This window comes from Phyllostomus discolor, chromosome 9, assembly GCF_004126475.2.
Source record: "Phyllostomus discolor isolate MPI-MPIP mPhyDis1 chromosome 9, mPhyDis1.pri.v3, whole genome shotgun sequence".
Classification (NCBI taxonomy): domain Eukaryota; kingdom Metazoa; phylum Chordata; class Mammalia; order Chiroptera; family Phyllostomidae; genus Phyllostomus; species Phyllostomus discolor.
The window spans coordinates 71,981,430-71,994,267 of NC_040911.2; the positions used below are offsets into that span (position 1 = coordinate 71,981,430).

General features: G+C 38.1%; 1 protein-coding gene across 6 annotated transcripts in view; it reads right to left on the minus strand.

The window, feature by feature from the left end:
* Positions 1-543: 543 nt before the first annotated feature.
* NDUFAF5 (NADH:ubiquinone oxidoreductase complex assembly factor 5) overlaps positions 544-12,838 on the minus strand; it is a 39,405-nt gene continuing 27,110 nt past the window's right edge. For 2 of the 6 annotated variants that reach the window (XM_036009558.1, XM_036009557.1), the window contains 5 exons: positions 9,976-10,036; positions 4,127-4,208; positions 2,044-2,138; positions 1,614-1,696; positions 544-1,444 (listed from right to left, as the gene is read on the minus strand). In XM_036009558.1, coding sequence (XP_035865451.1) covers positions 1,352-1,444; positions 1,614-1,696; positions 2,044-2,138; positions 4,127-4,208; positions 9,976-10,036 — 414 coding nt within the window. In that variant the 3' untranslated portion in view covers positions 544-1,351. Of the gene's footprint in view, positions 1,445-1,613; positions 1,697-2,043; positions 2,139-4,126; positions 4,209-9,975; positions 10,037-12,838 lie in introns of those variants that run through there. The other 4 variants (XM_028524806.2, XM_036009561.1, XM_036009559.1 and 1 more) reach the window with 3 other exon arrangements.

A 12,838-nucleotide genomic window follows, 5' to 3' on the forward strand; every position in this document is an offset into this window, starting at 1 on the left:
CTCTCTCTCTCTATCTCCCTCCCTTCCCTCTCTAAAAGTAAATAAATAAAATCTTAAAAAAAACCCCAAAAAACAAAAAAACTACCAAGAGTATGCCAACTTCTAATATCAATGCGTTTCCTAACTGAAGAAAGGAAGTTTTTCTTACAAAACTTTGGTTTTTAACTGTAACTTAGTCTTCCCAAGGGTACTTTTTCACATAATTTAATTCAATTTAAATGTAATGGACTATCTATGAGTACTTTGATATGTAAAGGGTAAGACACAGCTCCTATCCAGGAAGAGCCTAGTACTTGTATGGGAAAGGGAGGGAAGGTAGACAGGAGAGAGAGAAGCAAATGCTGTAATAACTTAGTGGAGCTGAAGAAGAGGCTGTGATCACACCCGGCTAAATGAAAAGGACAGCAGATTGCTCACCACTGACCGACTGGTGAGAACAAACTTGCACTCACTCTTGTATATTCCCCACCTTCATCCCTCCTTCCTTCTTCCCCTATACTAAGCTGTCTGAGCTTAAATGCTTCCAAATACTTTTGATCACTACTAGTAGACTTGGATAAAAATAATAGTGCCAAAGGCCCTAGGTGACAAAGGAAAGTCAAACAACAAACAGCACTTTTCATCACTGTGTAGACAGTTTTATATGTGATTTTGCAACCTTAATTATTCTAAGGGGGACCATGGGGGTCCCACCCAAGTTCTGGAGGTAAAAAAAGAAATATGATTAGAATTCTGGTGCTTTAAAAAAATTAAGGAAGAATTCAATAAAGGTGCACATTCTTCCAAAGTAAAAAACTACCTAATAGCTCTGGAGGGGTACCTAAACCTCTGTTCTCTTCATGACAAAGACAACAATGTGACAAATAATGTTGGCTTAAGTATCTTACAATAGTCATTATACGAAGTCTATTTTTATTCTAAGTGAGCCAGAACTCTAGGGAACCTACCAACTTGTCTCTCCCCTCATCCCCATTGCTGTGGTCCTCCTACAGAAATAATGTGTAATGTGTAATGTTTTCCCAATATGTGTAATGTTTTCCCAACATGTCAGCCATGTGTATGTGTGAACATATCTGTGGGTTTTTCAGAGAAATATCTTTTTGCTTTTGGGCTGAATGTGCACACAAGGCAACTCAATCACTGGATAACAGTGTCTATATGGGAACAGAAACCATGTGAAACTGAAATGGTTACTAAACATAGTACAGTTTTAGGTTACTCTAATTATTTGATAAGTCTGTTAGTAAATAGCTAATACATTGCTTCTTGCTCCAACATGTAATAACTTTAGATCTGAAAGTTGCCCATCTCTGATAAAAATTCTGGACCACATTAACGTTAAATAAAATATTTATTGTGATTTTTTCCCCTGTGACATAAGATTGTTTATTTTTCCAAGCTCTCCAAATGACACAGTTGCAGAACCTCTTGCAGCTGGTCTTGCCTGAAAATAATAATAAAATTAAAGACATTAGAAATAGATAAATGTATAGTCCTAACTAAATGCCTTTATGTTTTATATTTTTAAAAAATCCCCCTCCCTAAGTAAACAAACAATAAAAAGCAAATGGAAACATAAACACACTAAGCAAAGTGATTTGTCATACTGTTACCTGTGAATCATGATATTTCCATCCTATCATGTAATAGATCTGATATGTGGCAGGTACTGAACCATCCTCATTTCTGTACATTTCTATGAAGACAAATAATGGTTATAGTCTGAAAAAATGCCAGTAGGGAAAATAATTTGCTTGATAAAAGTCATGTCCTCAAAAGAGAAATGGATATTGGGATGCTCGCAAGATTCTGGAAATGCCTTACCTGAAAATCCTCAATACTTGAGAAGCTGATAGTATGGAAATAGTAAGGACTATATGGAAAAGGGATACAGAGGAATAGGATCTGTGATTTGAAGGAAGGACAATAAGTCCAATGGTGCTTTAACAGGAAAGGACAAAGCACTAGCAATTGTAAGAGATAAACATGACAAGGGACAAGTTCCCCAGTGCATCTGGGTAGCAGACCAGTCGGCTTCCTTACCTCTATACACAGCTGCAGCTGCCAGCATTGTGTCCCGGTGCAGGAGAGCTTTTCTATTCCATGCGCAGTTGCTCTCACCCATACCTAAAAATACACTACAGGCAGTTTGAGATCATACAGCAAATACCCTGAACAGCTCAATCAATACTGCCGATTTAACCTTATGCCATCCAATAGTACACCATTCTCTAATAGTCATGTAAAATTACTAACTAATCTCATTTTGCTCTCAGAATGTAGTGAAGCTTCTTAGTGACTAAGGCGAAACTACCTGAAGCTTCTGAGTATTAAGACAAATAGAGAAGTCAAATTTCAGGAGGCTGTGCCCATAAGCACATTTTACTTGTCAGTGATGGTCTAAAGTAAGCCAGCTGGGCAAAAATTGAGGCGAGTGGCCCTCCAGGTGAGTCATCAAGAATAGGCAAGTGCCTTTCCAAGGATGCCACATTTTATGCCCCTTTTAGCTGCTCTTCAAAGGAGCACAGGACACTGCTACAATGCCTTACTCCTACTAAGCCGTGATTGTAATATGATCATGAAACTTGGAAAAGGGCTCTGATGCTCATTAGATTATACCAAAGCTGATGGGTTTCCAAATTTTATAATTCTTCACTAATCCCAGATTAGGAAAAAATTAGGTACATTCTTTTCAGGGGCACTATCCTTAATGTTTTAAAATTTATTTTTAGATTTCTTTCTGCTAAGTTGATAGCTAAAGGCTAGGGTTAATATTATTTTATTGTTCATTAAAAATTAGTGTTGTATATTTGATTCTTCTTTATGCATATACTTAAACAAAATTACTTTGAAAGGCCAGATTTTAAACTAGTCTTCAAAATTAAAAAAAATTCCAAATCAAAAATCTTTTATATTTATTCTCTATATACTTGTAGAGAATAAATCAGTTTCTTGATTTTGTTTTTCTACTTTCACAAAAGAAAACCAAAAAGCTTCTCAGTATCAATGTTCATTATTAGTTTAAAAATAATAATCTCCCAAGTTTTCAATGGCCTTACTGAAAACAATCAACAAATTAGTGGTAATAAGTAAATCTCATTCTTTCCAATCCTAAAGGCTCCTATTATTCCCTAGAATAATGAATCTCGGATACTAAAAGCAATGTTTCTCATCCTGTGAGTTAAGCAGCCCCAGTTCAGGAAGACCAAAAGACAAACAAACCAGGAGATTAATCATCATGAAGAAGAGGGTGGATCTTACTCTTACTGTCACAAAGCAGCTAGATGATCTTAGACCAATTGCTCTGGGTCTTTAAAGTAGCCAGACTAGATGATCTCTAAGGCTTATAATGCTAACATTTTAGACCCACTATACAATCTCATTTTAAAACATTCTCCTATATAGTGAGTATCAACTATATCAGGAGACCAGAAGTAAACGGGGACTCACACTGGAAGAGTCTGTTGCTGCTAATGGCTGTGGTGCTTCCACTTCTGCTTAACTTCCTGCTGCCATGATGTTAGTTAGCAGGCAGCACCAGTGAAAAACAGGTTTAATTTTTTAATGTAAATACTTAATAGGATATACTAATTAAGATTACTAGACATAATGCTTTTTCTGAAGGTCTGACCTAGGTCTAACCTAGGCATAATGCTCCTTCTGTTACAGGGATTCAAGGGCATTCCTGGACAGCATAGACAGAAACTCTGCTGCTAGGGCAGCCCACCCTCCTCTCACAGGGAAGTGCACAGCCATCCTGAACTTCCCTTCTCCTAAGAAGAGTCTAGAATTTGGGATCAAAATCCCAGTTCTGACCCTTTCATAACCTGGAGCAAAGTAATTTAACCTCTATGAAACTGAGCTTTGTGATTTTCAAAATGGCATGATAATACTTCATAATGCATTCTGATGGACCTTTACTGAAGACATCCTGGGAAACACATCTGTGGACTTCTGACCAGCTCTGGGCTTTAGCATAATAGAAAAATCTGGAAGGAGGTAACTGTTTAAGATTCTCACAGTGTTTTTAAGGTGAAGTTCAACTGTTTATTAAAAAAATGTAATTTATTCTGGTTTACTAGGAACAATACTGAGTATTGTCTAAAACAACAACACCTGAACTTACCTTAAAACTACTGTGAAAGCCTCCAAAACTTTTCGTGCATTCACTGCTGATATACAACTGGTTGTATAAAATCGACATTTTTCTGTGAATTAATAATAATGGCAGCTTAAATGGGAAACACCACAACCACCAAGAAAAAAGTATAATGCAATGTAAAATACCAAAAACCAATTTGAAGGTAGCACTATCTTCCAGTCTGCAAAGCTGTACACCTGGAAGTCACCCAAGCTTTTCCTTTCCTCATCCCCTGACCACTATTCTCCTATCTTAGCTCCCTCTGACCTTTCAGGAGAAAGGTAAGGATTTCAGGGTCTGAGTCAGGCTGCTACGCTGGGTTTAAATACTGGCTCTACCACTTATTAAATACATCACCATGAGCAAGTTACTTCTCTCTGTGCCTCAATTTCCTTATGCATAACAAGAGGTTAACTATACTAACTCTGGTCTTGCCTTCCTCATAAAATATACTCATACACAATGCTGCAGAGTGAGTCCTCTAACACACTAATTTGACTGTCTCTCCTCTGTGCAAAACTTTTCCAAGGGACTATCAGGCTCACTTGATAAAATCTAGAAGACTCTAATGGACTATCCTGCATCATTTTCCATCATCTTCCCATTTTACATGTTCCAGCAATACTGAAATACTGTACAGTTCCTTATTAAGGAAGTGTGTATCCTTTTACATCTCTGTAACTCTACACAGGCCATTTCTTTGGCCTAGAATGCAATGCCAGCCCTGCCCCAAATCTGCATTCACCCCTTTGTTCTCCTGGCAAGTTCATTTTAGCTTAGGTGCTGCCTCTTCTGCAGAAGCACCCCTTACTCCCTAAGATTTAGGGACTTTTTCTCCCTGTACTGTAAAAAACAATGATCTCATTTTATAGCTAAATACAGATGTCTGTCTATCTCTGTGTCTCTCTACTAGAACATAAGCTCCCTGAGATCAGGGACCATGTGTTCCCATCATTAGCTCACTGGTTGGTTCGCGACAGATGCTCAATAAATGGTAAGTGAAAGTATATAAAATCGACCAGTTAATGCTTATATCTACTTTGCTAAATATCACTTTTACAAGTTATCTTTAAATAATTCCTCTTAATCCTCCTAAGGATAGAAAACACCTGAGACTAAAACACAGGATTTGTGTGAAAGACTTTACAGCAGAAATAAGGACACTGGCAAAAACTTCTTAAAGGTAAATAAAAAGCAACAGTTTCTCAAAATAATAATCAATTTAAAACCCAGATTATCAATTGGGAGGGGGCAGAAGGCAACCTTCTAGTGACTAGAAATGCTGTATACCTTTGTTTAGATGGTGGTTAAATTACTAGCAGCTGTATACTTAAGATTAATTCATTTTACTGAACATCTATCTAACTTAATTTTAAAAAAGCCCACAGAGATCAAGTATGCAATAGGACTCTGGATTCAAATCATAACTCTAGACTTAGTGTGACCATGGACAAGATACTTAACTACTCAATGTCTCAATTTGCTCATCTGTAACATTAGGGTACTAGGAAATATCATAAAATTATACCTAACATAGAGTAACTACTGTATTTTCAGATCAGTGGGCAGCAACCTCTTTCAACTGACAGGTTTACTCTCTCATCTCTCTTTTCTTTCTTGAAATGACTCATGAGCACAGCATTTATTATATAGGAGAACAAAAATAAGTGCTGTATTTGAAAAAAAATTTATCATTACAGTCTGAACAATAAATTACCAGTGCACCGCCATCTCTCAAGCTTTCAGGTGAAGGGGCTCCAGGATCACATCAGGGGGAGCCAAGTGTGTGGAGCACTGCTCAGGTGGAGTATGGGATTTATTATTGGTTCCCTGTCACCTTCGGCTGCATGCTAAGGCTGCCAATCCCTGTATTAAATTATAATAAATAAATAATGACTACAATACTAAATATTCAGCTATACATCTTCCCCTTTGTAATTCTCAGAGGCTGGACAATGCGTAAACTGGACCTGTTACAAACGGGTAGCTACAAGAAGCAGTAGAATCAAGTTAAGAGTGTTCTAGTGCAGGAGTCAAGAAGACAAGAGTCTGGCACCTAACTCTGCTAGGAGGTAAGTGTTCTCTTTAGGCCTCAGCTTTCTCACTTGTAATACAGCAGAAAGGAAGGAGTTACCAGAAGGCTATTGAGAAAAGCAAGTGCAGTAATGCTCACAAAAAAAACTATAAATCTGTAAATAAACTGTTTTTATAATCGTTTTGCTTTAAATCATCTTTAATTTTTCAGGATCCAGATTAAGGTTTTCTTGGGTAAATATAGTTCTGGTTTCACACCTTTATCCATTCAGGTTCCCTACTCATTAAAATTGCTTATGCTATTTGTTTAACAAAAAAATCAAGCCACACTCATTCTCACTGAGGTAAGCTGAGGCTCTCCTTGGAGAACTCACTTTTCCAGTAGCTCTCAGAGGTACACATGTATCTTTGCAGACCTCATCTCTATCACAGTTGGGGGCTAGGATCAGTGCCCTATAGCTGCTCAAAGCCTCTTCCAGGCCATTACTTCTCTACCCTATGAAAAAACCCTTGCCCTGCTGGGACCCACACCGTGTGGCCAGACCCTCCCCCACTCCAGCTTGCTGTCAGACATCAGGGTCCCAGTCCATCCTTTCATTCATCAAGGGGTTTGCCACTTGGTTCAGTTTCCCTCCATACCCTAAGTCCTGCTACCACCATGGGCAACTTCACTGTTAATAACAAACCATTAAGCATCATGGCCTCTAAGGGTTTTTAGTCTCCTTACCACTAATGGACTTCTCCATCACACCTATAACATGTTCCAAAATCATCAATTCAAATATCCAATTTTCTGACCATATCCTCCTGTCCTTCAAGCGTGTCCTGGTATTTCAACCATAATCAATTTCTGACCACCTTGGGATCTCTTACTTGTACATGTCTCCTCTACTTTTTGCCAATCCAGTAGCTTATTGTTTTCTTTCTTTCTAGTTAACTTTCCTTCCAGCTTAGATTATTTGGCCTACTATTTCAATTATACTCTTGGAATTTTTTTTTAATTTTTCAATTACAGTCAATATTACTTTATATTAGTTTCAGGTGTATAGTATAGTGGTTAGACATTTATATAGTTTAAGAAGTGGTTCCGCCAGTAATCCTAGTACCCACCTGGCATTAGACATAAGTCATTACAATATTATTCACTATATTCCCTAAACTGTACTTTATATCACATGGCTGCTTTATAATTATCAATTTCTACTTCTTAATCCCTTCATCTTTTCACCCAACTCCCTCTTGGAATTATCTTTGCCTCTGTCTTTTCATCACTCTCGACTAGCAAGGCCTCAACCCAAACTAACTTTTCTCTTTTGTGCCTGGTGTAGTTGGAGAAAGTCGCAAATGTGTTTGACCAACTTCAAATGTACCCTTCAAGTTCTGTAACTTTCCCTGATCAATTCAACTTCCTATTCTCCACAATGACTATTTCAAATTATTTCCACTCGGTTCTCAAACCTCTGATCCTTTCCTTCTCAGTATGAGACATTATTTTCTGTTTGACAGATAAAATAGATCCATTAGATGGAAACTTACTGGTACCACACATAAATGCCATTGAAACTAACCCTTGTCCCTTCCTTTTATGCCACCCCCACCCCGTCCAAGGTCAATCCTGCCCCAGCCTTTGCATCTCATCCCCTTCTATCTCCTCAGATATCAGACACATCAATTATCCCCTCTCTCTTCTAGAGTCACTACTATGGAAGCACTTAGATTCTTTCAATCAGCAGTTAAACAAATTCAAGCCTTAAGACAAAACAAAATGAAAAACTCACCCCATGTCCTACCCTTCTGTTCCTGTCTGACATCTGTAGCCTTTCCATCTCCTACTTATTCACAAGCTTCTTGAGAAAATAGTAGATATTTGCTGTCCTCACCTTCCACTTAGGCCTCAACCTACCATTGCTTCTACTTCTATCACTCCAACAAAAGAGCTCTCACCATGGTCATAACCTTCTTGTTCCTGAATCTAATGAGCTTTCTTTTCAGTCCATACTTTGCTCCCTTGAGAGCTCCTTTTGTTTTAAACATTTTAGATTCCCTTTGTTTTGAACTTCCCTTGGTTTAGACAATACTAAATTTTCTGTTGTTTCTCCTTACCACCTTGCTAACTGTTCTTCTGCAGTCTCTCTATGGGCTCATCCTTTTATGCAGTCACTACATGTTAGGTTCCTAAAGGCTCAGTATCAGTCTCATAATCTCACTCATGCTCTCATCCTAGGCAACTGCTTCAAATGCCACCTATTCACAAATGAATCACAATTTTTTTTATCCTCATCTGAGGCTATGTTTTATTGTTTTTTTAAAGATTTTTTATTTATTTATTTTTAGAGAGGGGAAGGAAGAGAGAAGAAGAGGGAGAGAAACATCAACGTGAGAGAGAAACATCAATCAGCTACCTCTCACATGCAGCCCGACCAGGTACCGAACCTGCAACTCAAGTGTGTGCCCTGACAGAGAACTGAACCAGTGACATTTGGCTTTAAGGTACAACATCCAACAAACAGAGTCACACTAGTTAGCGCTGTTTTACTGGGTTTTAAAGAAAGAGGAAAGGTTTGGGGGAGGGAGACAGAGGAGACATGAATGGGTTGCCTCCTGTATGTGCCCCAACTAGGGATCCAACCCACAACCTAGGTACGTGCCCTGACTGGTGAATGAACCTGCAACTTTTTGGTGTATGGGAAGACATCCCAACCAACTAAGCCACCCAGCCAGGGCACAATTCACAACTTTTTAACCCACATACCCAAACACCTACTTGACATCTCTTCTTAGATATTTCAAACCATTTCAAACCCAACATATCCAAATTCGAACTCAAGAGTTGTCCCAGCCCAGGCTTAATCTACTACCGTTTACAGATAAAGACCATATGCCTGGTTATGTTTGCTAAAAACTCAGCAGTTTTGTTTGAAATGTTACTCTCCTTTATCAGAGCATATGTAATCCACCAGTGAGAACTGTCAAATTTACCTCCTAAATATCTCTAGAATCCATTCATTCTTTTCATCTCCATTGCCACCACCTTAGTCTTAACTACCATCACTTCTCACAGAGCTTTATTGAAATGTCTCCTACTAGTTTACCTGCCAATCTATTCTTTTCAAAATATAAATCTGATACAGGAACCCCCTTCCTCAAAGGGCATTTTAAGGTAAAGACACACCATCCTAACAGGGACTGTAAGGCCCTACTGCAACTCTTCCTATTACTACTTATATTCTAGCCAAAATACTCTTCTTTCAATTCTTGCCATGCTTTTTCTTGCAACAGGGCCTTTGCACATGCTCTTCTCCTGGACTGGGAGTCACTTCCTCCCCTCTACTCCTAGTTAACTCATCTTTGTATTTTTATAGCATAATCACCACTTCTTCAGATAAGACATTGTTGACTCTCTCAGACCAGGACCTATCCCCTTGGCAAATCCCAGTCCTACAGGGACTCCAGCTACCTACTTTCCTGGGCCTAGATCTGTACTGCCAACTGGTGCTAAAGAAAGTCACTGATGTGTTCTCCCATCCTCAAATGCACCACCCAAGTCCTGCCATGCTTTTACAGGCAGTCATAGCACTATGTACCTCTACTTCATAGCACTTACAGTAATTCTAATTTAACATTTATCTTTCTAGCAGGTGCCTGATGTCTGCCTCATGCATTTTACATTATAAACTCCATAAAGACAGCCTGCTTTCTTACCAATGTATCCCTAGTGCTTAGCCTCAGGGCTTGCCATAGTGTGAGCTCTCAAAATATGCCTATCAAATGGAGTCTGAAAGTGCTTTAAAGTGCCTCACCTTGTAAATCTTCCATTAATTCAAACATCCCAGGATAGTTAACTTGAATTTCATCAGTATCCTATACAAAAAGAAAGAGAAATATTTGACATTCATCACAATACAGTCCAGATTCAAAATACCATAGAGATTATCCAGACCAATCTTGATAAGCAGCAATCTTCTTTACAATATTCTTCACAGATGTCATCTGATTTATGCTTCACTTATGATGACTTCAATTGCAGAATATTCACTATTTTAAGAGAACTCTTTCTAAACCTCCATAAACTGGCTCTAGTTCTTTCTCTGGGAACACCACAGAATAAGTTTATTCTGTGCTTTGCGAACCAGACTGCCTTCTTCTTCAAGTCAAGAAACTGCCAGGACACTGTGGGGGAATAGCACTGTCTCACCCTAAATATGTCTCTTTAGCATGAAGCTTATTTTAGGCTGATTGTTTTTAAAAAACAAAAGGCTCCAGACGAGCTTTTTACCTTAACTGCCTAAAAGAATTTTGATAAAGGGTTTGGCCCAGGAAGAATACTATCACCAGGGATAACCAGAGTATGGGCTAGGTGTGGGAGGGGTAATTTGGCAGGACTTGAAAACCAAAGACCTTTCTGCAGCCCACATGGCATAGGAAACATTTGTTTACCGAACATGTTTGGCCATCTCCACATAAATTGTCTTCCTCTCCTTTGAAGTCCCAGAATCCTACCCCTTCTCTTTAATTCAGAATGCATATAAGCCCCAACTGCCTGTCTCTGGGCCCCATATTCTTATAGAGTTCCCTTACATACAAAATTAGATGATTTTCTCCTATTAATCTATCTCAGGTCAATTTAATTCTTAGACCAGCCAGAAGAACCTAGGATAGAGGAGTAATTTTTCCTCCCTGACCATACCATCATTTTCTAGGGGGAGGAGTTAGTCTTCTGGACAAAATTAATAGATCCTTACACATTCTCATTACATTTTTCTATACACAGTTTAAACTTCTCTCTTAAAATGTGGTACCCAGAACCAAGCCAAACAGGCTCATCTGCCAAGATGTTTTCATCCTATCTCAGTAATGCAGCAATACTGCACTGGCCCTGAATGATATGAGTGCACTGCTGACACATTTAGTTTATTTTTCAAGTAAACTTTTGGGCAATGATGCCCCACTCTTTATGAAGTTTGACACAGGAGTTTACTGTTGGTACAGAGGCAGAGACTACTGATGCTCCCCAAATATCCAGGTGCTCCTTAAAATTTCCCAGCCACAAACAGGCATTTCTCTCACCAAAGAAAAGGGGGAGGGGACAGGGTAATAAAGAGTTAGTGAATCTTTCCCAATCTCTTTTGCTCTGGTGACCTTAGAGGACTCATAGGTGAGATCGCTCAATTGTAAGATGGAGATGGGCTGCCCAGCAAGCATGGGGCTGTGATGGAATAAAATTCTGTGCTGGCCACTAAGATCTAGAAGTTTGTCTATATTGAAAACTAGCCCTAAAATAGAGTACACCCACTTTTTTTCAAGTTTGAATCAAAGTACCGCACCTATCTCATGTACTAACTACTTATATGTACTAACTACTTTAGAAGTACCTAGATCTGTGTGTGTGTGTTCTGTAACTTTATCTGTGTTGCCTATTCCTCCCAATTTTGGACTTTAATGTTGCACAGAATCAAGTACAAAGCCCAAAAGAATACTTACCAAAAACATCCATTTTAATTCTTAAAGAAATGTAAAACAAAATGATCACTTTTTTTTTTAATTTTAGAAGTGCAAAACAAAGGGTAAGCCAGAATTCACATACACTGTTGATCAGACATATAAATTGATGCTATCCTTTGGAGAGTAACGACCCTATCTGTCAAAATTTCAAATGCATAGATTTTTTGACCCAGTAATTCTTCTGCTAGAAATTGACCTGACAGATGTGCCAATATTATGTGAAAGGAAATTCGCCACAGCAGTCTTTGAAAGGACTAAAAAAAATAAAACAAAACAAAAAAAAAACTGAAAACAATCTCTGTGTCCATTAATGAGGAACTGGTTAAATAAATTAAAGTGTATCTATTTAATGAAATACTGTATAGTTGTTAAAAAGAATGCAGTAGATATGTTTTTAGGGGAAGATCTCCAAGGTATGTTATTGAATTTTTAAAAAATCAGTGCAGTATAGAAAAAGTTTAAAAAGCATGTATGTGTGTATATATATATATATATATACACACACACACACATATATAGTTGCATATGGAGGTTTTAAGTGATATAATTGTATTTGGGTCTATAAGGAAATTGTTCTGAAAGGATGTATTAGACAGTTAACACAGGTTGTCTCTGGGGAGAGAGACAGGGTGCCAGAAGTCAGGAGGAGGAAACTTCTTTTCACTTTAGACCTACTCTATATTTACCTCATTCTCTCTACCTATACATTTTTTATTTTTTCTTAAACATATGCATGGATCAGGCTGTGTGTGTACTTTTTAATAGGAACATCTCTAGGCAATCCATTTCTTCTATTTTTCTACTTTAAAAAACTATTTTTAAAAGAGATCCTGCCCTGTCTGGTGTGGCCCAGTTGGTTGGACATCGTTCTGCAAACCAAGAGGTCACTGGTTTGATTCCCAGTCAGGGCACATGCCGAAGTTGTGGGTTCAGTCTCAAAATGGGGCACATATAAAGAAACAACTCATCGATGTTTCTCTCCCTTTCTCTCTTTCTAAAAATAATCTATCTTTTTAAAAAATAAATAAAAAGAGATCCTAAAATTAAAAACAAAATTTCTTCCAAGCTGATAAGCAGCCATTAAGCAATATCCTTTGAAAACCATTTTTTAATGAAGCAAATTAAAAGGACTATCTCCATCGCAATCATAAAGAGCACCAC